The sequence below is a fragment of the Salvelinus sp. IW2-2015 genome, linkage group LG23 (genome assembly GCF_002910315.2).
Source record: "Salvelinus sp. IW2-2015 linkage group LG23, ASM291031v2, whole genome shotgun sequence".
NCBI lineage: Eukaryota > Metazoa > Chordata > Actinopteri > Salmoniformes > Salmonidae > Salvelinus > Salvelinus sp. IW2-2015.
In genome coordinates, this window is record NC_036863.1 from 7,741,972 (window position 1) to 7,765,895 (window position 23,924).

The window sequence follows — 23,924 nt, forward strand, 5'->3', positions numbered from 1 at the left end:
TAGTCTCCCGTTTCCTTTGGACCTGTGGACAGTGATATACTCGGTTTTCAGATCATTGCAGAGTGATGGTGAAATTTGACTTAAATCACATTAGTGCTACATAACAGCTTGGGTGTACATATCAACTGTTTTCCTCATCCCACGTCTTTAGGTGTCTGGAACATTTGCCTATATGGAACATGCAGTCTGAAGAGTCCACACCTCTCACCTAATCATTGCTGGGAGATGGCACCCTCGCAAATGGCACCCTGTTCCCTATGTAGGGAATGTACAGTATGTCTCGAAGTGTATGTCTATGTAGGGCTCTGGACAAAAGTAGTGTACTGTATAGGGAATAGGGTGCCATTTGCTACGCATCCTCAGATAACCTTAAACAACTTCAGATATAACGAGCAAGGACACAAAGGAACAATGATTAACAGCTGACATTCGAAATGCCTCCTCTCACTTATTTAATAGGGCTATAAAATGCATGTCTCATTTACAAATGTCTTAGTAACATGGCAGCATCATTATTAGATTAAATGACATGAATGAAACTAGTGACAATAAATTAATTGAATGAATGACCAAATGTAGCACTGACACAATTGGAAGCAATGTGAACATTGCTCAAGCGGGTACTGAAGAATCCCCCATTGAAAAAACATCACAGTTCATTGGTATGGACAGAAACAGACAGCTGCTGGGATGAGTCAGACAGAAAATACATATTTTTTTATTACTTTATTTCATTCCCTCCATCTCTCCTCCACAAACCGATAGAATCTTTTTTTCTTTCAAAGTTTTTCCCAAAACCACGGCCAGCGCAGAAGGGTTTCACTAGTCTGTGTACACAAACTATACACAACAAATACAGATAATATATTGTATTTCTAACACAGGTTGGTGGCACCTTAGAGAGGACAGGCTCACGGTAATGGCTGGAGCGAAATCAATGGAATGGTATCATACATGGTTTCCATGTGTTTGATGCCATTCCATTTGCTCCGTTCCAGCAATTATTATGAGCCGTCCTCCCCTCAGCAGAATATTTCAGTCATATATCGGAGATCAGAAAGTATTAAAAAAAACATCTGGTATTGATACAGAGGATATAATACCACAGTGTTTGAGATGGAAAAAGTTCTGAAGAAATTGCACCTGTCTGAGGTGTGTGTGTGTAATGAAGTGAAGGGTTTGAAAGAATTGGAGGTCAGGCTTCTTTGCCTGGCTACACAAACACCTTGCTCCGGCCAAATGTTACGCCACTCCCACGGACGATAGTTTCATCCCCGCAATGAGTCTGGATCTGAGTATCTCCCTGACGATTTCTAGAATGCAAACACATTCTAAATGTTCTGATTGGTCCCAGAAACGGACAGGTTGGGCCAGAGCCAGAACACACAAGGGTAAAGCAGCGTTTTGAAAATAATCTGATTGGTTAGACATGATCCGATCGCTGATTACTGTTTGGTACAACACCCCTCATTTTGACGTAACCACAAACGACTTCAACGATGGAAGTCTCAGACTGAAGTATGTAGCGAACACAGAGCAGTGGAATAATTCAGTTTGAGTCGTCAGGAAACAACTACAAACACAAGCTCTAAAATACATCCTTTCAATTAGCTATTTATGTCTCATACTCAGTATAACACATTCTCTATATTCTGCAAATTGTTAAGAATTGATTTAGAATGTTCTACAATTAGGCAACCATGAACAGGTCTGTGGCTTTGTGAGCATTCAAATGAGTAAAGCTTTCAGTTTCAGGTTTTTGAAGAACACTACTCTTTGGGTGCAATATATTTTGTTTGTTTTCTCAGACACTCAAACATGCTTGCTGACCATTCTATTGAAAAACACTCTTCAAGCTTTCAACTACCAATATATTAGATTCATGTAGTTTGAACAGAGTACATTTTTCTGGGCCATTTGAGGCATTCCTGCAATATAAAGCACCCATGCATAGAACACATCAGATTGTGAATGAAATCAAATGGGACAGGAAGCAAGCATGCATTCACTATCGAGGGGTCCACAAGGGTCTCTTAAGTTTTTCAGAAACCCTAACGAAGGCAGCTTGCTGTCAAAATGTTAGTCAATTCATGAAATACATGTATTGCATAAGATTAATAGTGTTTTCTTTAAGGGTTACCAAGTCATTTGGAAGAGATTACTATTACCTCAGAATACCTTGCTATTCCTCCCAAATACTCTTTTAATTGCACATCGTCCCACATTGGTTGACCGCTTTCTACTCCTCTTCTAAGGGCCACAATGTCAACAGAAATGATTGCCATGGTGAGATACAGGCAAACAATGTAAAGTACAGTACAGGTCATTGTAATCTCATCATGGGCCCTTTCTCTCAAGAATAAATCTGCCCTGAATTGTCACGTTGTCATTGTTCAAATTGGGCAATTTGACATGAACTAGGTCAAATGGCCATTTTAGTAACATTAAACCATGTCATAGCGCAAGGGAGTCGGGTATAATCATTCTGCAATAACGTAAATTACTTGCAATCAAAAATTTGTATGAAATGCTACCGACTGTATCAATCCATATTGTTTTTTTTCTTCTTTCAGATGAAACCCTCCTCTTTTTGGAATGTACGTGAGTTGTACCCATCCCCTCTCTGTGCAATGCTAATGAGTCCAGGGTCGTATTCATTAGTGCACACCACAGCAAAATGTTTTGCAACTGAAAACAAAAATGAGTTTCTTATTTGACAAATTCAGGTAGGTCTCTCCCTGTTTTGGCTCGTTTGCTTCCTACTGAATACAACCCATGTCTAAAGCATTGTATCCCAATGCATAACATTGTTCAATTCTGACATTCTTTTGGCTCAAATGTTATTTCTGCACACCGTGAACTGTATGCCTGCATCCCAATCCCTCAAACACACCAGTTAGTGGCTGAATCAACTTTTGAACAAGGCTTTGTTTGTTTCCAAAGTCATCATAAGAATCCTAGAGAGTCAATGATAAATACATGGGTGGCAGGCAAATATGGACGTATATAACTGTCAAAATTCAATTTGAAAATAACATTTATTTTGATAGCTATATGCTTCCATAGACAGATGGGGGAGATACTAAACAGACAGTTTCGGCCACAGTAGAAATCATTAGACAAAATCGATAGACACAAACAAAGTGGGAATGGTTGATCGCGTCAACTTGACACATCCAATATGCCAGAATATAGCCAATGGCAGACATTTTTGGGACGATACAAAGGACTACAGAAGGTCAGACCCGAGTTCAAATACATTTTGACATTTTTCAAATACTTTGAGTGTTTGCATTAGCCTGCCTAGAATACCAAATGGTTGGGGTTTGCAGTTTTAGGACTTTTCTATTGGTCCATAAAGCCAGGCAAGCTCAAACAAGCAAAGCTGAAATATTTTTAATGATTTCGAATGATATTTGAATACAGGTCTGCAGAGGGTGAATACTGATAATTTCCCCAAACGTTTGTTTTACATTTTTCATATACACTGTACATAAATAAATCAATAAATATCTGAACTGTACAATATACACTATTCTTTTTTCCCAGCTTCAAGCATATTTTTCAATGAGGAATTTCACAGTTTTAATCATCAAATACATCGTTGTAATCGCCGTTCTTCAGTTCGGCTGCAGTATCCCTTTGTAAACATCTCTACGAAAAAAATACCCTCCCTAAAATACTGTCTACTCCCTCTCTGGTTAAAAGCTGAACACTTTAAAGTTCATAGAGTGACAGAGTATAACATCCACATTATCATAACACTGATCCTTATGCTCTCTGTCTGTCTGACATTATTTAGGCTGGTAACAAATACTGGGGGGAAAACATGAATGATCTATGTAGCGCAGGTAGAGACACATTCAAGCTCCATTGCATGTGTAAAATCACTTAGGGAACATACCAAGGCCTATACAGTACACTCTGAGTACATTCTATTCAAGCCAAGGACAGGACAGCCACAGATGAATTGATACAACACAAAGTGGCCAAATAAAAGATGACAAGAATACTGCCCAAATTGAAAAAACATACATGTTAGCATAAAAGTTAACACATAAATATTGGCAACATTGAATAGGTGTATCCATAACCTAAAACAAATCATCCTGAAGGATAAGGTTGGAGACATGTTTGGATAAAACCTAAGCACAACGTTGAGATAACGTTTGGCGTTGGCTAGGGCAAAGAATGCCCTGTTTATGGAAGAGGGTTGCATCATCAAAACATACTGTGTACCTCTGCAAAAGCAGACTGCTTTCTCATCCATATATGGTAACAACCAGTTAACCAATACATTCTCACTGCTGCTAACAGCTATAGCTAGCTCCCCTGTCCACAAATCAAATGGGGTAGGGCTACTCTACACGCAGTAGAGAACATGCCTTAGAAAACGACAAACACATAAACATAGAAACACAAAGCCATGGCACAAGCTCTCAGGGAAACCTGCCCTGATACACCACGGAAGCCTGGTAAAAGTGTGCCCTGACTGCAATTGAATTCTACAAAAAAATAAATACGTCATTATATTTTCATTTATAATATACTTTGATTCTTTGTGGTTCTATCCTAGAAATTATGGATTTTATTGAAACACTGCATGCTGATTATGTTTCTGGTACGGTCGTAACCTGTTCCCAGAGTCCAAAGGTCTGTTAAAAAAAAAAGGATACTGCAGCTCCACAACTTTGTCCAAGAGTTCCTAAAAAGGCTATGGACTAACCCCTTACCCAGTCTGAGACAGAGTACGCAAAGGTTTCAATACACATCTCCACCAGGAAAGCATTTTTTTTCTTCAGACGGAGACAAGAAACTGCATGCTTTCACCAGCCCCCCACGCCATCCCTTCTATGTCCGTACGTGGCCCCCAAAAACAAAAAACTTTACAGTACGACATTCTCGGAAAACAAGGTGATAAAAAGTTCAGAGTTCAGGCCAAGGTGGGTCACGGAACAGTTAGTGCTATCCGGGATCCTTGGGACGTTCCCACCCTAATCCCTAACATTAACCCCTAACGCTAACCGTCGCAATAAACTTTACCGAACCTTAACCCTTACCTTAAACAATTTCAAACTTAAACTTCAATGGGGTAGGGACGTCCCAAGGATCCCGGGATAACAAGGACCATCACTGCTGTCTTTTCACATGATGCAACGATGGCTGCCATCCCACTCCGGCCCTGATGGTGATTCGGTCACTTCATGCCAGAAGTTGGGCAGTGGGAGAGTGGTCCTGTCCACCTTGCAATAGAACATCCTTCTGTTCTTTGCCCAAGAGTTCCCATGAATGGTTGGTTAGATATTGCACATAATGTCCCGGCTGGTGGCCTTGGGATTGTTTATCAGTGATATCGACTCCCCTTTTCCTCCGATTCCGAGTTAAAGTCCTTTAAACCCATTCCCTTCTGCAGGTTTAGTAACGAGTCCTTCATCTGTAGAGGGATAAAGGAAACATTTCAACTTCACAGGCTCGACTTCAAACCTTTTTGCGAAAATCATGCATTTTTTATCATTATTATTATTTTTATTTTTTTAAATCATGCATTGAAGTCAATAGGAAGTATATGCAATGTCAAAGATTTTTAGCATTCGTAAATCAAGTTGATTCCTAAATTCAAATCACATTGAATACACATTGCATGCCGTCACAATGAATACAGTACTGCATGTGTGTTTGAACAACCATCTATGACACACACACATTCTCAAATGGTAAAGTTTGTGAATGAACAATCCTTCTCTGACCTAACTGGTCAGTTATGCGAAGGTCATCAGTATTCTACTGATTGTCTGTCTCACCTCATCCAGCAACATCACAGACGACTTGATGATCTCCTTCCACTTCTGCAGCTCATCGTCATGGTAACGCTGCTGCGACTCCAGGAGCTGGGCCCACTCCAGCTGGGTCTGGGGCAGTTTACTGAGAGAAGGGGAGAGAGAGAGAGAAACACACACAAACACTGTTTTTAATCTGTAATATGTCTTGTCAATTACTGTCATATTGTGGAGTGACACTTTAATAAATGTTCTAAACTCTAAAACTGACTAACATACAATTCCCAAGTCATTCCACAGGGCTGGTATCGAATTGGGTTGTAGTGTATTTGTGTGAAGTACCTTTCTTGTGGTCGTATGCCATGCCATGAGGTGAGACTCTGTGTGGTGTACTCCAGCATCCACAGCTTATAGAACAGCATCATGTTCAGAAACACCAGCAATACTAGACTGTAGAGAGAAAGAGTAAACAGAGAGAGTAGACAGAGAGAGAGAGAGAGCGTGAAGACAGAGCGAGAGAGTAAACAGTGAGAGAGAGATGTAGAGAAGAGAGAAAGAGGTAGAGTAGAGAGATATTTAGAGTAAAGAGAGAGAGGTAGAGATGACATAAATCTATGTTAGACTAAGGATAGCAGGATTCCCCTGGAATGTGCATGCCTTCAACTACTGCAAAGGAAGGATATGTTAACACTCTTGTCTAGTGTATGTATGGGGTGAACCAAGTCCATCAAACACAAACACATATCAAATCAACATGGTGTTATGAGAAATGTTGAATACCTTATACAGATCCTATAGGATGCATGAATGGAGACAGGGAAAGAGAGAGAGAGAGAGAGAGAGAGAGAGAGGACAATTACACACACCACCAGACAAGAAGACAGTGTTTTCTGCTTTAGAGTAGTAGGAGGGGGAAACGGAAAATATATTTGATTATCAATGTTTGGTTTCAGTACGCCTAGAATGTGGAAACGCATGGAGCGTCACAATGTTAAAATGTTATCACAACTTGAGACACCTCGTCAGTATTTATATATATWTTTTTTAACAAGTGTTACTGTAGTTAGCTAAAGAGTGTAGAAGCAGTAACAGTTAATTAGCAAGAGCACCACCCTTTGCTAGCAAATACGACGGTCTTCAAAAGGTGTCTCCATTAATGTTAACCTTTTGACATTCTCCACTTTAGTACACCAAGTGTTGAAGTGGACAGATTTAAATCAGATGAGTTACCAGAGGCAACTTTGACACATAAATGACACCCAAAACATTCAACATCAACTGAGAAAATTAGAGACCAGAGATATCTATGGGACCTTCAATGGATAGTTCTCCACCCATAGAATTAGAGTTACTAGAATGGACATCTGAGGGACTTTGGCCCTTCTAGTAATTCTATTTCTATGGTTGTATCTCTCAGTAAACACATGAAAGAGAATCTCAAACAACCAGCCGTGGTATTGCCGTGGTGACAGCCCCCGAGGGTGGTGGTGGAAGGATACTCACACAAAGCTGATGATGAGGAGTAGCTTGGAGACGCTGTAGAGCGCTAGGCCCCCTGGGACATGGTCCGGGATGTGTCTGGTCTGAGTGGAACCTGCAGGAAGACAGGCGACTATTTTGGATCAATACAAAAAGCCACGCAATACCTAATGCTTTATTCCTGCCCTAATCAAACATTACAGTTGCGGGTAATAAAAGTTTTTGTTTTTCACAACCCTGATACAGTACAGGTTTTTGTGATGACTATCGCTATGAAAAGCTACAGCGCAGTGTTACACAAACATTGTGGCAATTGTTGTTCCATTGTGCCAGGAAAACGCAAATCACAAGCATCTTAAGAATTTGAATATTATTTGAACCCAGGTCTGATTGAAAACTCATTAGCAATTGAGCACAGCTGCTCATGAGGCTTAAGGGTGTCCTAAAATGTACACCATACTCTGAGTCAAACAGTCATCAGCAGTCAGTCTGACCTGCCACTTGTTTGATGCGATGGTGGTGGGTGACCTCGTCCTCGTCCTCGGGGGTGGTGACGGGGCTAAGGGCCTCGTCCATGTGGGGGGGCCGCAGGTGGACCAAGGGCCGTTTCCGCCGCCTCAACGCCCCTGCCCGTAGAGCCCTGGCCCTGGGGGACTGTCTGTGGGGCTCAACCAGGACCACCTCCACTTTACTCAGCTCCAGCTCTGGAAAGAGTTAAAGTAAAGGGTTTATGCTTATTTCACAAGCTGTATAACAGTTTCTCTCAAATGGCACCCTATTCTCTAGACAGTGTACTACTTTTGATCAGGGAAAGAGAATCTCTGGTCAAAAGTAGTGCACTATATAGGGAAAGGAGTGCCATTAGGGATGCAACCAGTATGATACTGTATGGTATTCAGAAGCTGGGTCCTAAATCATGGAGAGATTCAATAGCCAGGGTGCCAGTATTTTCTGCTATTTACTTCTTTGTTGTGAGTTGTTGGCAAGGCAACTACAAAAGGACCCACTTAAGTAGAAACAGACCAGCATGCAAACTAGAGGTTTAAGCAAAGTAAATGACTTCATTCTTTGAGTTAAATATTTACATCAATAATTTATCCTGGTGATTAAGCAGTATCTAAAGAGTACTCATTCTAGTTTCTCAAGTGAGAAAACAGTTGATTTAAATGTTTTAAGAAAGACAAATCCCTAGCCTCTCACCAACATCTTGATCTCGCAAGCTTACATTCTGTTTTGCTCAACGGATTCTTGATGAAGTGAAGTGAAACGAGAGCACAGCTGGCAGGATGGTGGATCAGGCTAACAAATAATAGGCTCCAAGAATGACCCCAGGCTCCATACCATTCATATTCTATATTAAACTATAGTCCAACTGACCTAAGTGTCTGAAGTACTCGTCCAGGCCGCTCCAGAAGTTCCTCTCGATGAAGCCCTTGACCAGCCCCCACGGCTGTTTCTTGTAGCGCAACTCTGTGGATACCCTGCAGGACACACGCACACACATAATTCAGCCATCATTACACCTGCTTGGTCAACCTTAAATTCGACTTATTCTTTTAATACATTTCACCCAAGGAGTCAAGTACTGCATTATCAAGGTTGTGTTCAGTAGGGAGAAAACATTTTTAAACAGAGTGAAATGGAGAAGTACTACCTAAACATGTCCAATCAGAACACTTGTTATTGTCTTCCGTTGTAAAGCGTTTTGCTACAGTGTGCCCCACTGAACACAACCCTGGTTGGAATTTTAACAGCAAATTTTAACAGAGTGGAGCACCCCATCTCCAATCATAGGAAGAATAGAGAGAAATCTCTCACCTTAGCCGACACTTCTTCCTGGCCACCCTGGTGAGCACGTAGCGGTTTAGAGTGTAGAAGTAGTCATGGTAGGGGACATCATGTGCTATCACCTCGGCATCTATGATGTAGCACTCGCTCTCCTGGCTGGCCTTGTACAGCGTCTAAATCACACAMATATGGAATAGTTGTGTTGACAAAAAAAAGGCCTTTTCTGGCAATTGGAAGGCTGCAAATTACTTTCAGCCATTTGTCATCTGAAAATGAATGTGGTGGTTTTCTATACGTTTTAGTACCTTCTATAAATAATCAATAATAAAACTATTGCTATAAGCATTCATAGTATTCTTTATAAGCATTCATAACAACCCGTGGCTCCCAAAAGCAGCCTGTAAATACATTCATAACCGTAATAGCATTCATAGTGCATTACACACAGGTGATCATAACAGTGACTGTAGTTACGTTATGTCAAACGCAAACAAAGCATGAAAACAAACTATGTAGAACATTTAAAACCTCTATGACCTGCATTGCTACTGGGAGGCTCCACTCACCTGAGTCTCAGTGACGGTGGCGGTCTTGGGGGCCAAGGGGTTGGTGAGGGAGACGGTGTACATGATCTCTCTGGTCTGGTTGCCTGCCTCGTCTTTCTCTTTCTTCCAAGGGTGATAGACTATGTCTAGACGAAGAGTGAAGACAGAAAGGTCAGCCCTTACTCCTTTAACAGTTGCCCAGGTTTTAGTCTGACACACATTGAATTCTTTCAAAATGCATCCTTCCTGCATTCCTTCAATTCTGATCTGTGAGTTATTAGATAAGCAAAAGCAAGGTGTCCACTTTACCAATCCAGCCATGTCAGATAAGGATTTACCTCAAGGGAGGAAGGAGAGAAAAACTGATCAAGGATCAGGTCACCCCCTGTCCTTGTAATCTTAATCATTAAGATCTAAAAGGTAAAACTGGTCCGGGTACTGTGGTCTCACCTGAAAAGCGTCTCTGCTCTAGGAAGTCCCTCATAAAGGTGGACTCGGTGAAGAGGATGTCGTACATCTTGTCAACGCTGAACTCGTACACCTCGTTCATGTACTGCTTCCCATTCAGGTCTTCATGAAAGGCCTGCACCTCCCCTGCTGCACACACACAGAGGAAGGAGAGCAAGTGTGTGTGTGTGTGTGTGTGTGTGTGTGTGTGTGTGTGTGTGTGTGTGTGTGTGTGTGTGTGTGTGTGTGTGTGTGTGTGTGTGTGTGTGTGTGTGTGTGTGTGTGTGTGTGTGAAAGGATGTGTTTTAATATACAGGAATAGGACAGTGACAGAGTGTGTGTGAGTGAGTGAATGAGTCGTCGTGTATGCACGCATGTGTGCAAGTGCAAGTGAGTGCGCTTGTGCATGTTTAAGAGACCCAAACCTTCGTCGTGCGTCTCAGAGGAGTCGCTGAGCTCAGTAGGGAGGTCCTCATTGTCGTTGAAGTCCAGCGAGGGCGAGGGGGCGGGACTGCTGTGACCACTGCTCCGGTTGTCCAACCCCGGCAACTGGAGGGTCAGGAGTTCGCCATCAGGGAGACACAAGGGGAAATCGTCCACGGCGGCCAAATCAAACTACAGAGGAAGAGGGGGTCATGAGCGAAGGGTCAAGTCAAACCATAATCACAGATCATTACCCTACCTACTGCCTACATACTTGTAAAACTGAAAGCTCAGCAAGGGATAATATGGTTGAAATGCCACTGGTGTGATCTTGGGAGGGCCCTGCATGGGCATGAATTTTAAGCTTGAGCCCTACCCATGCATGCAACATTCAGGCCCTACCCTACTCAGGCCCTTCCTTTGTTAGTATCCATTAGCTGCTGGTCTCTGTCCCTCACTCCCAGGGCTGCTCCCGCTCTTCTGCTAGTCTATGTGTGAGTATCCATAGCAACGGCTCCACCTTGGGGTGCTCAGGAGATGTGAACGAGAGCAGTTAGCTGTTAGCTAGTTACATTTACATTTACATTTAAGTCATTTAGCAGACGCTCTTATCCAGAGCGACTTACAAATTGGAAAGTTCATACATATTCATCCTGGTCCCCCCGTGGGGAATGAACCCACAACCCTGGCGTTGCAAGCGCCATGCTCTACCAACTGAGCCACACGGGACCGTGTAACTCACGGGAGTTACATTTCATTACTCTAATCTCAGACAAAATTCAAGGAACGTTTTTCTTTTCTGTGAAATAATCTCTCCTCTCGACTTAGACAATGTTATGGTCTTATATTTGACGAGTTTGAAGTTGATCTTAGTCAGGTCTGACTGTACTGCACAGCAGAGCACAAGCAAATGGCTCAGCTTTAAAAAGTTTGAGATCAATGTAGTGATAACTGAGCCCTGCCCGTATCCTAGATATTGATGTAAAAACAGGCCCTATCCAGCCCTAACCCAATGTATAGTGTTGGGGCTCGTCATGCTTGGGTAGCAGAGTCTGAGGTGGGCTAGCTGACTAAGTTGCTGACTCTAGAACACTCTATAATGTTTTGTCTGTAGGTGATGCAAAGCAAGAATTGGTCTAATATCTAGTGGTACTCACGGGAAGGAGAGGGTCGATGATGCCCGGGCAGGGCAGGACGTTGTCGGGGAAGACTCTGCGGCACAACAGGGGGCTGGTGTCGCCCTTGACGTCTGGCATCTTGGCGAGCGTGGTGGCGTCATTGGTGTCGTTCTCCTCCACGGGCAGCTCCTCGCAATACCTAAAACACGGGAAGCGCAACAGCTGTAGGTCAACGTTATCAGCACGGGGAACGGTGCCAGCGCTTTACCCATGGTCACCGGGGATGGTGTGTGTGACTATGGGGTCAAAACTCACCCCATGGTGTTGAAGTCATCGTCTGGCGGCACGTAGTCCTCATCGTCGCTGGTCAGACCCAGCTCATTGCCATAACACTGATGGACAAAGTGCCACAACTCTTTGGGACACAAAGGCTGATAGATAGAAAGAGAGAGCGAGCGAGCAAGGAGAGCGGGAGGGAGAAAGTAGAGGGAGMGAGGAGATAGATGAAAKAGGGAGGAGAGAGAGAGACAGAGAAAGGAGATAGATGAAAGAGGGAGAAGTGATAGAAGGGGGAAAAGGTGAGCTTTGACTAAATTTGCAACAATACACTCTCCACAGTATTTTATTTGAATTAAAAGTGAACAGTCATAAATGTAACAGTCGTACCTTTTCTAGCAGAGCATTCTGCCATAGTCTGAACATCATCATGTATGTCCGATCCCTTGCGCCGAACGAGGTGAAAAAGTGCTGTGGGAAGCAAGAAGAAATCACCAACCTGATAGGAAAGCCATCAATCTGTCATAAAAAAAGTTAAATAGTTGTGTATGTACACATACTTTATAATCACACAGGCGCAAATAAATGTATGTGCATGCATATGTTTGTGTGTGCATTTGGTCTTTTATTTGGTATTTTATTAGGATCCCCATTAACTGTTGCGAAAGCAGCAGCTACTCTTCCTGGGGTCCACACAAAACATGACATAATACACAACATTATGAGTCAAAAACAGCTCAAGGACAGAACTACATGCATCGAGAGCATCCCGACCGTTTGCGTCACCAAGTATGTGTATGGCAACTGCTCGGCATCTGACCGTAAGGCGCAACAGAGGGTAGTGCGTATGGCCCAGTACATCACTGGGGCCAAACTTCCTGCCATCCAGGACCTCTATACTAGGCGGTGTCAGAGGAAGGCCCCAAAAATTGTCAAAGACTCCAGTCACCCAACTCAAACTGTTCTCTCTGCTACCGCATGGAAAGCGGTACCGGAGCACAAAGTCTGGGTCCAAAAGACTTCTTGACAGCTTCTACCCCAAACCATAAGACTGCTAAACAATTAATGAAATGACCACCCGGACTATTTACATTGACAGTGTTCGGGCACTGATGTTAGGCCTGGCTCGCAGTCGGCAATATAATTTATCTCAAAGGTGTTCGATGGGGTTGAGGTAAGGGCTCTGTGCAGGCCAGGGAAGTTCTTCCACACCGATCTCGACAAACCATTTCTGTATTGATCTCGCTTTGTGCACAGTGGCATTGACATGCGGAAACAGGAAAGGGCCTTTCCCAAACTGTTGCCACAAAGTTGGAAGCACAGAATTGTTTAGAATGTCATTGTATGCTGTAGCGTTAAGATTTCCCTTCACTGGAACTAAGGGGCCTAACCCGAACCATGAAAAACATCCCTCCAGAGAACGCGTTTCCACTGCTCCAGAGTCTAACGGCAGTGAGCTTTACACCACTCCAGCCGACGCTTGGCATTGCGCATGGTGATCTTAGGCTTATGTGCGGCTGTTCGGCCATGAAAACCGATTTTATGAAGCTCCCGACGAACTGTTCTTGTGCTAACGTTGCTTCCAGAGGCAGTTTGGAACTCGGTAGTAAGTGTTGCAACCGACGGCAGAATTTTTACGAGCTACGCGCTTTAGCACTCTGCGGTCCCATTCTGTACGCTTGTGCGGCCTACCACTTCGTGGGTGAACCGTTGTTGCTCCTAGACGTTTCCATTTCACAATAACAGCACTTACAGTTGACCGGGGCAGCTCTAGCAATTTGACAAACTGACTTGTTGGAAATGTTGCATCCTATGACGGTGCCACGTTTAAAGTCACTGAGCTTTTAGTAAGGCCTTTCTACTGCCAATCTTTGGACTGTGAGCTCGATTTTATACACCTGTCAGTAACAGGTATGGCTGAAATAGCCAAATCCACTAATTTGAAGAGGTGTCCCACATACTTTTGTATATATAGTGTATCAGTACATACAAAATATCTAGGTCACATGGGGGAGAGGCGTTGTGCCGAGAGGTGTTGCTTTATCTGTTTTTTGAAACCAGGTTTGGTGTTCACTTGAGCAATGTGAGATGGAAGGGAATTCGATGCAATCATGGTGCTATACACTGAGTGTACAAAACATTAGGAACAACCTTCCATGACACAGACTGACCAGGTGATTTTTAAGCCTTGAGACATCGATTGCGTATGTGTGCCATTCAGAAGGTGAATGGGCAAGACAAAAGATTTAAGTGCCTTTGAACAGGGTATAGTAGTAGGTGCCAGGCGCGAACCGGTTTGAGTGTGTCAAGAACTGCAACGCTGCTGAGTTTTTCATGTGTCCCAAGAATGGTCCATCACCCAAAGGACATGCAGCCAACCGTGGGACGCATTGGACTCAACATGGGCCAGTATCCCTGTGGAACGCTTTCGACAGCTTGTATAGTCCATGCCCTAACAAATTGAGCCTGTTCTGAGGGCAAAAAGGGCTGCAACTCAATATAAGGAAGGTGTTCCTAATGTTTTGTACACTCAGTGTATAATACTGTTCATTTTCTTGAATGTGTTCTGGATTTGGGGGCTGTGGAATGACCCCTGATGGCATGTTTGGTGGGGTAAGAGTGTGTGCTAGAGCTGTGTGCAAGTTGACTATGGAAAACAATTTGGAATTTTCAACATGGAGGTTCTAATAAAAATAAGTGATGCAGTCAGTCGCGCCTTACTTTCAGTCAAGAGAGACTGGCATGCGTTGTATTGATATTAGCCCTCTGATTACAGTGAAGAGCAAGACGTGCCGCTCTGTTCTGCGCCAGCTGCACTTTTTCTAGGTCCTTCTTCTTTGCAGCACCTGACCATATGACTGGACAATAATAAAGATAACATAAAACTCGAGATTGCAGTACTTGCTTTATGGAGTGTGGTGTCAAAAAAGCAGAGCATCTCTTAATTATGGTCAGACCTCTTCCCATCTTTACAACCATTGAATCAATATGTTTTGACCATGACAGTTTACATTCTAAAGTAACACCAAGTAATTTAGTCTCCTCAACTTGCTCAATAGCCACATTATTCATTATCAGATTCAGCTGAGGTCTAGAATTTAGGGAATAATTTGTACCAAATACAATCCTGTTAGTTTTAGAGATGTTCAGGACTAGTTTATTACTGGCCACCCATTCTAAAATTCACTGCAACTCTTTGTTTATGGATGCTGTGATTTCACTAGCTGTGGTTTCTGAAGCGTAAATGGTTGACTCATCAGCATACATGGATACACAGGCTTTGTTTAATGCCAGTGGCAGGTCATTAGTGAAAATAGAGACGAGTAGAGGGCAAAGAGAGCTGCCCTACGGTACACCACACTTTACATGTTTAACATTAGAGATGCTTCCATGAAAGAAATCCCTACGTGTTCTTTTAGATAGATAGCGGTGAATCCACGATACGGCAGGTTGAAAAAATTTAAAAACCATAACACAATTATTTATTTTTTTACAAAAGGTTATGGTCAATAATATCAAAGGCTGCACTGAAATCTAACAGTACAGCTCCCACATTCTTCTTCTTATCAATTTCTTTCAAACAATCATCAGTCATTTGTGTCAGTGCAGTACACGTTGAGTGCCCTTCTCTATAAGCATGCTGAAAGTCTTTTGTTAATTTGTTTAGAGAGCAATAGCATTGTATCTGGTCAAACACTTTTACATAATAAAAACATTTGCTAAGAGTCGGCAGCAAGCTAATTGGTAAACTGTTAGAACCAGTAAAGGGTGCTTTACCATTCTTGTGTAGCGGAATGACTTTGGCTTCCCTCCAGGTCTGAGGACACATTTTTCTCGACTCAAATAAAAAAATATGACAAATAGGAGTGGCAATCGTCCATGCCTGTGTATATATGTATGTGTGTGTCCAGTGCTGACCTTGTCATTGTCAGTGCATAGCTGGATGGCGTTGGGAATGAGGCGGGCCGTCTTCTCCTTTGTCATGCTGCAGATATCCTTCAGTCGGACTGTCAGCTAGAGAGGAAAAGCGCGAAACTGTTAGACTACAGATAACATCACTCCTGAAAAGTCTAGAACTACTACTGCAAATGAAAGATGTTATCATTAAAGCTACAGTCTGATTGGAAAAACAACAGAATGGGGTCCTCAACCAGACTTGTTTTGGTAAACAGCGGAGGGAAACATAACACTACTCAAATTGATAGTCATTAACCATATTTTGAAGATATATATTGTATGATTACATTCTTGTTGCTTGTTAACATGAAATAATAAATCCTTAACTTTTGGGTTCTGATAAGACACATGATTTTACAGATTCACAAATCCTAGACTGTAGCTTTAATACTGCAGTATATGGAACAAACCAAGCAATTCAGTTTAATTTGAAGTCAAATACCTTCTATTAAGAGAAAATAKATGGCCTATACATAGGTACGAGGGCAATTTGGCACATTGTGCATTAAGGGACAGAGTAACCCAGCGTAGAGAATGGTAAAGGAAACTAAAGTCCGTACCAGCGTTTCCCAGCGGAAGATGTTGCTATAGAAACAAATCCAGTTTTCTGAGACGTAGAGGCGCCCCTGCAGCAGGATATCTCTTTGCAGGGCACAGGAGTAGTCTGCCACACAGGGTCAAAGGTCATCAGGTTATTAAAGGTCATGGGGTTTATAAGAAGTCATGGCTCTACCAATAAATATAAAACATCTGCAGATCAAAATTTTATTTTAAATTTTATTTAACTAGGCAAGTCAGTTAAGAACAAATTCTTACTTACAGTGGGGCAAAAAAGTATTTAGTCAGCCACCAATTGTGCAAGTTCTCCCACTTAAAAAGATGAGGCATGTAATTTTCATCATAGGTACACTTCAACTATGACAGACAAAATGAGAAAAGAAATTCCAGAAAATCACATTGTAGGATTTTTAATTAATTAATTTGCAAATTAAGGTGGAAAATAAGTATTTGGTCAATAACAAAAGTTTCTCAATACTTTGTTATATACCTTTTGTTGGCAATGACAGAGGTCAACGTTTTCTGTAAGTCTTCACAAGGTTTTCACACACTGTTTGGTATTTTGGCCCATTCCTCATGCAGATCTCCTCTAGAGCAGTGATGTTTTGGGGCTGTTGCTGGGCAACACGGACTTTCAACTCCCTCCAAAGATTTTCTATGGGGTTGAGATCTGGAGACTGGATAGGCCACTCCAGGACCTTGAAATGCTTCTTACGAAGCCACTCCTTCGTTGCCCCGGCGGTGTGTTTGGATCATTGTCATGCTGAAAGACCCAGCCACGTTTCATCTTCATGCCTTGCTGATGGAAGGAGGTTTTCACTCAAAATCTCACGATACATGGCCCATTCATTCTTTCCTTTACACGGATCAGTCGTCCTGGTCCCGTTGCAAGAAAAACAGCCCCAAAGCATGATGTTTCCACCCCATGCTTCACAGTAGGTTGTTCTTTGGATGCAACTCAGCATTCTTTGTCCTCAAACGACGACGAGGTGAGTTTTTACCAAAAAGTTATATTTTGTTCATCTGACCATATGACATTCTCCCAATCTTTCTTCTGGATCATCCAAATGCTCTCTAGCAAACCTCAGACGGGCCTGGACATGTACTGGCTTAAGCAGGGGGCACGTCTGGCACTGCAGGATTTGAGTCCCTGGCGGCGTAGTGTGTTACTGATGGTAGTTTTGTTACTTTTGGTAGCACTCTGCAGGTCATTCACTAGGCCCCCCGTGTGGTTCTGGGATTTTTGCTCACCTTCTTGTGATCATTTTGACCCCACGGGGTGAGATCTTGCGTGGAGCCCAGATTGAGGGAGATTAATCAGTGGTCTTGTATGTCTTCCATTTCCTAATAATTGCTCCCACAGTTGATTTCTTCAAACCAGCTGCTTACCTATTGCAGATTCAGTCTTCCCAGCCTGGTGCAGGTCTACAATTTTGATTCTGGTGTCCTTTGACAGCTCTTTGGTCTTGGCCATAGTGGACTTTGGAGTGTGACTGTTTGAGGTTGTGGACAGGTGTCTTTTATACTGATAACAAGTTCAAACAGGTGCCATTAATACAGGTAACGAGTGGAGGACAGAGGAGCCTCTTAAAGAAGAAGTTACAGGTCTGTGAGAGCCGAAATCTTGCTTGTTGTAGGTGAGCAATACTTATCTTCCACCTATATTTGCAAATAAATTCATTAAAAATCCTACATGTGATTTTGTGGATTTTCCCCTCATTTTGTCTGTCATAGTTGAAGTGTACCTATGATGAAAATTACAGGCCTCTCTCATCTTTTTAAGTGGGAGAACTTGCACAATTGGTGGCTGACTAAATACTTTTTTGTCCCACTGTATAATGACGGCCTACCCGTCATTGTACATCTATCCAGTCTATTTATGTTGGCATGCCAACTCCTTGTCACTCATTATCATGCCAAACAGTCTGCCCTCATTAAGGATAGAATGTATGAGCACAAACAGATCTGGGACAAGGCTGCATCTAAACTCAGAAAAAAAAGAAACTTCCTCTCATTGTCAACTGCGTTTACTTAACATGTGTAAATATTTGTATGAACATAAGATTCAACAACTGAGACAAACGGAACATGTTCCACAGACATGTGACTAACAGAAATGGAATAATGTGTCCCTGAACAAAGGGAGGGGGGGGGGTCAAAATTAAAAGTAACAGTCAGTATATGGTGTGGCCACCAGCTGCATTAAGGACTGCAGTGCATCTCCTCCTCATGGACTGCACCAGATTGGCCAGTTCTTGCTGTGAGATGTTACCCCACTCTTCCACCAAGGCACCTTCAAGTTCCCGGATATTTCTGGGGGGAATGGCCCTAGCCCTCACCCTCTGATCCAACAGGTCCCAGACGTGCTCAATGGGATTGAGATCCGGGCTCTTCGCTGGCCATGGCAGAACACTGACATTCCTGTCTTGCAAGAAATCAGCACTACTGCTCGTTATGTGAGTGGTGGCATTGTCATGCTGGAGGGTCATGTCAGGATGAGCCTTGCTGTTATAAACTTACCTGTGCTAGCGGATACAGCCATGTCATTCACATTATAGCAGTGCTACAGCCTAAGTTTTCTTTCTCCGCTTTCCTTTCAGAACCATAGTTAATGTCAGTTCTCAAGGGACATGATTCTCAGTTATCTGAAACATGAGTGGTCAGATGTGTGTGTTATGTGTGAACATCTTCTTCCATTAAACTCCCCCTAACCTGGAAATCCACCTCATCCTTGTTCTGACCGGACATTCTATAGTGGTTGCTACCGGCCTTAAGCAAGCACCTAAGGTTACTTATTATTTTCATGGTCCTTCGATTCTCTACAACCATACCCCGATTTTTCAATATTGAAGATGCGCATGCTCATCCCCAGAATCTTTTCACTTGTTTGTTTTCAAAGGATGGAGCTAAGAATATTGACAACTTCATAGTTAAGACCACTACAACAACATGGAAGAAAATGAAACAGATTCTAAAATACAATTATTTTCATAAACAGAATTTAAAAATCTATTTTGGACTGACCAATGTAGACATTTTCAAATATATGCAACATAAAAGTTGCATATATTTCGATCTTCGATCTGAAAGCTTTTGGTCATCAGAGCAATGTTGAGGAAAAGATACTCGCTCAAATAATAGGTAGGATATACAACAACATTTTTAAATAACTGATATTTGCACAAGATGGAGGGAGTATTGGAACATAATGAACAAAATTACAGTTAATGTACAGTCGTGGCCAAAAGTTGAGAATGACACAAATATTAATTTTCACAAAGTCTGCTGCCTCAGTTTGTATGATGGCAATTTGCATATACTCCAGAATGTTATGAAGAGTGCAATTAATTGCAATTCATCTGATCAAAGTCCCTCTTTGCCATGCAAATGAACTGAATCCCCCAAAAACATTTCCACTGCATTTCAGCCCTGCCACAAAAAGACCAGCTGACATCATGTCAGTGATTCTCTCGTTAACACAGGTGTGAGTGTTGACCAGGACAAGGCTGGAGATCACTCGGTCATGCTGATTGAGTTCGAATAACAGACTGGAAGCTTCAAAAGGAGGGTGGTGCTTGGAATCATTGTTCTTCCTCTGTCAAACATGGTTAACTGCAAGGACACACGTGCCGTCATCATTGCTTTGCACAAAAAGGGCTTCACAGGCAAGGATATTGCTGCCAGTAAGATTGCACCTAAATCAACCATTTATCGGATCATCAAGAACTTCAAGGAGAGCGGTTCAATTGTTGTGAAGAAGGCTTCAGGGTGCCCAAGAAAGTCCAGCAAGCGCCAGGACAGTCTCCTAAAGTTGATTCAGCTGCGGGGTCGGGACACCACCAGTACAGAGCTTGCTCAGGAATGGCAGCAGGCAGGTGTGAGTCCATCTGCACGCACAGCGAGGCGAAGACTTTTGGAGGATGGCCTGGTGTCAAGAAGGGCAGCAAATAAGCCACTTCTGTCCAGGAAAAACATCAGGGACAGACTGATATTCTGTAAAGCCATTTTCTCTGATGAATCCCCTTTCCGATTGTTTGGGGCATCTGGAAAAAGCTTGTCCGGAGAAGACAAGGTGAGCGCTACCATCAGTCCTGTGTCATGCCAACAGTAAAGCATCCTGAGACCATTCATGTGTGGGGTTGCTTCTCAGCCAAGGGAGTGGGCTCACTCACAATTTTGCCTAAGAACACAGCCATGAATAAAGAAATGGTACCAACACATCCTCCGAGAGCAACTTCTTCCAACCATCCAGAAACAGTGTGGTGACAAACAATGTCATTTCCAGCATGATGGAGCACCTTGCCACAAGGCAAAAGTGATAACTAAGTGGCTTGGGGAACAAAACATCGATATTTTGGGTCCATGGCCAGGAATCTCCCCAGACCTTAATCCCATTGAGAAGTTGTTGTCAATCCTCAAGAGGCGGGTGGACAAACAAAACCCCACAAATTCTGACAAACTCCAAGCATTGATTATGCAAGAATGGGCTGCCATCAGTCAGGATGTGGCTCAGAAGTTAATTGACAGCACGCCAGGGCAGATTGCAGAGGTCTTGAAAAAGAAGGGTCAACACTGCAAATATTGACTCTTTGCATCAACTTCATGTAATTGCCTTTGACACTTCAATAAAAGCCTTTGACACTTATGAAATGCTTGTAATTATACTTTAGTATTCCATAGTAACATCTGACAAAAATATCTAAAGACACTGAAGCAGCAAACTTTGTGGAAATAAAAATTTGTGTCATTCTCAAAACTTTTGGCCACGACTGTACGTTTAATCCAATATAAACGAATGTATAGAATTTATTATACAAGAGACAAAATTCACAAGTTCTATAGCACAAAGGCAGTCATGTCTTAAGTATAAAACTAATAAAGACTCAATAATTTATGCCTTCTAGGAGTGCTATAAAGTACAAATGTTATGGGCTGAGTTAGAAAGTTGGCTGTCAGAAGTTTTACAATGTAAGTTTACTTTTAAATCAGTCTCTCTGCATTTTTCAAGACATGGCATATGTGACCAACTGCCTTGACTCGGTCTTATGTAGCAAAATTTGAAATAGTATTTATTTTTTATTTTTAACATTGCTTTTATCCAGAGACACAGAGATACGATACAAAATGGTATATCACACACTGCATGAGGGAAAGTAATTCTGCTTTGAAAGTTAATAAACTTGTAACCTCACTTTTTAGAAAATAGCCTTTGATTGTTTTTGTACCTACTGGAGAGCTCTTCTTTGTCTACACCCATTCAGCATCGTTCACACCCTCTTAAGCTTTAGCCCCACCCAAACTCTGACCATTTTACTCACCCTAGCAGAGCTGATTAGGCTGTTTTCATGATATCCAGAGCGTTGGTGACGTAAAAAAGTTTACGTTGAAACGGCTTTCCTGTGAAGTAGTGACCCGCGACATACGCCTAGTTTCCTGAAACGGGTCGCATATGAGGGTGCGGTGAGATACCCAAACGGGATGGACCATACTTTTGCAATTTAAAAAAAATGTCTACTTAAAAACTAAAAATGATCCTCCATCACTACGACAGTGGACGAATCAAATGTATTATTATTTAAATATTGAAAAGGTGTGGGCTACTGAGAAAAATAGAACTACAAGCACTGGAAAGTTCCAGGGGATGAAGGTTGAGGGGGAGTGTGGTTGTGAGACATACGTGATGTGTAGGGTTGCGGTGGGAACATGTGGGTCTGAGCAGGTGTGATGTCATTAATGTTTGTTGAAATTTGTGTTTATTGTCTTTTGTTTATGTATGGTTGTTATTGTTTGAGAGCTTGAGTTAGCTCTACTGGTTACATTTCCATCTGCAACGTTCTAAATGTTTCACATCTTTGAATATACTTGTGATGGGGTGACATTGCACATTAAATCACTCCTAAATCAGTTTAATTTAATAATAATTTAAAAGATCTGTACTGTTGAGGACACAAAGAAAAAGCTAGGTCATGTTAAGCGGGGAGAAAACAATTGAAACAGGGAGTCACTATCTGAATTTAGGAAAACAGACTTTCTTATTCCGTTGTAATATGTTTTTGCTACTGTACGGTGTGCCCTGCTGAACACCACCAAGGTGTTCAAGAATAAATATTAATATCGTTTTCATTGATCCTTCCATCTTACTCACCCACGATGAGGCGTTCTGAGTCGGGTAGCTGCTTGAAGAGTTTTCTGAAGTCCTCATTGCGTTGCTTATACGTAGGACTCAATACCTGTAGCGGGGAGAGAATGAAAACATAAAACACTTTGAGAGAGCGAGAGAACTCATTTACACAAAAGTAGTCTACTCATTAACATAAATACAAATTTTAAATATTTTATATACGCAAACAAGTGTAATGCCCCCACTGACAGCAATAAACAGATAGGGAACTAATTTACTTATCTGTATAACATGACTCTGCCCAGTTTCTTTATGAAAATGGTAGTAGACATGACTATATCGTTTATTCCACAGTTACATTTACATTTTAGTCATTTAGTAGACGCTCTTATCCAGAGTGACTTACAGCAGAAATTAGGGATAAGTGCCTTGCTCAAGGGCACCGACAGATTTTTCACCTAGTCGGCTTGGGGATTCGAACCAGCGACCTTTCAGTTACTGGCCCAACGCTCTTAACCACCATGCTAGCCGCCACCCCCATTCAGTGATGTTATCTGACCATGGCTACTGCAGAAATTGAATCAAACTCTGTCTCTCTCTTTTCTTTCTCTACAGATTGTCAGAGTCTGAAATAACATAGAAGCTCCTATCACAAACTGGAACACTTTAAAATATGCTAAACGATCAACGCTGATGCTAATAATACTTCAGCTGGAGTTCCTCCTGTCTTTCTCTCCCTCACATTCAGATAAACACATTTCCTTCTAGAGGGCCAGAAGAAGAGAGAGTTCTCTTATCGGCAGTTGCAGACCACAGCCAGTCCGCCTGTCTCTCCACACAAACACTGCATTCTTTATCCTGAAAAAGGAGGGAATGCAGCCAATTAGCTCTCAGTGTGGTGGTGATGGTGGTAGACTGGACACTAACATTGCCTTGGGTCATTCTAACCAGCCCAGTGCACAGCAACGGAAGAGCCTATGGCCTAGAACTAAAGCTAGAGTTGCAGTGTTAATGTGTTGGTCATAAGGTCTACCCATAGAGTTGGATAGAGGGTACCACTACTTTAAAATGGAGACTGGCACTGGTCTCAATGCCGCTGGCCATGCTGTCACAGAAGAGGCCTTTACAGATAGATGAGCTCTCTAGGACATCTCTATAGGCAGTGGAGTAAAGTACTTAAGTAGTACTTTAAAGTATTTTTACTTAAGTCATTTTTGGGGGGTATCTGTACTTTACTAATTATATTTTGGACAGCTTTCACTTTTACTCCACTATATTCCTATATAAACTTATGTCGTTTTTACTCCTTACATTTTCCCTGACACCCAAAAGTACTTGTTACAGGACAAAAAAATGGTCCAATTCATACACTTATCAAGAGAACATGCCTGGTAATCCCTACTGCCTCTGATCTGGCACTCACTAAACACACATG

General features: G+C 42.2%; 1 protein-coding gene across 4 annotated transcripts in view; it reads right to left on the reverse strand.

The window, feature by feature from the left end:
- Positions 1 to 691: 691 nt before the first annotated feature.
- gramd1ba (GRAM domain containing 1Ba) overlaps positions 692 to 23,924 on the reverse strand; it is a 102,254-nt gene continuing 79,021 nt past the window's right edge. For 2 of the 4 annotated variants that reach the window (XM_070434342.1, XM_023968306.2), the window contains exons 4-19: positions 22,514 to 22,598; positions 16,371 to 16,474; positions 15,772 to 15,867; positions 12,244 to 12,324; positions 11,893 to 12,008; positions 11,617 to 11,776; positions 10,462 to 10,651; positions 10,040 to 10,186; positions 9,611 to 9,735; positions 9,075 to 9,217; positions 8,634 to 8,737; positions 7,751 to 7,960; positions 7,281 to 7,389; positions 6,120 to 6,227; positions 5,802 to 5,922; positions 692 to 5,434 (exon numbers count right to left, since the gene is read on the reverse strand). In XM_070434342.1, the coding sequence (XP_070290443.1) occupies positions 5,345 to 5,434; positions 5,802 to 5,922; positions 6,120 to 6,227; positions 7,281 to 7,389; positions 7,751 to 7,960; positions 8,634 to 8,737; positions 9,075 to 9,217; positions 9,611 to 9,735; positions 10,040 to 10,186; positions 10,462 to 10,651; positions 11,617 to 11,776; positions 11,893 to 12,008; positions 12,244 to 12,324; positions 15,772 to 15,867; positions 16,371 to 16,474; positions 22,514 to 22,598 (1,989 nt within the window). In that variant the 3' untranslated portion in view covers positions 692 to 5,344. The remainder of the gene's footprint in view (positions 5,435 to 5,801; positions 5,923 to 6,119; positions 6,228 to 7,280; positions 7,390 to 7,750; positions 7,961 to 8,633; positions 8,738 to 9,074; positions 9,218 to 9,610; positions 9,736 to 10,039; positions 10,187 to 10,461; positions 10,652 to 11,616; positions 11,777 to 11,892; positions 12,009 to 12,243; positions 12,325 to 15,771; positions 15,868 to 16,370; positions 16,475 to 22,513; positions 22,599 to 23,924) is intronic. The other 2 variants (XM_023968310.2, XM_023968309.3) reach the window with 2 other exon arrangements.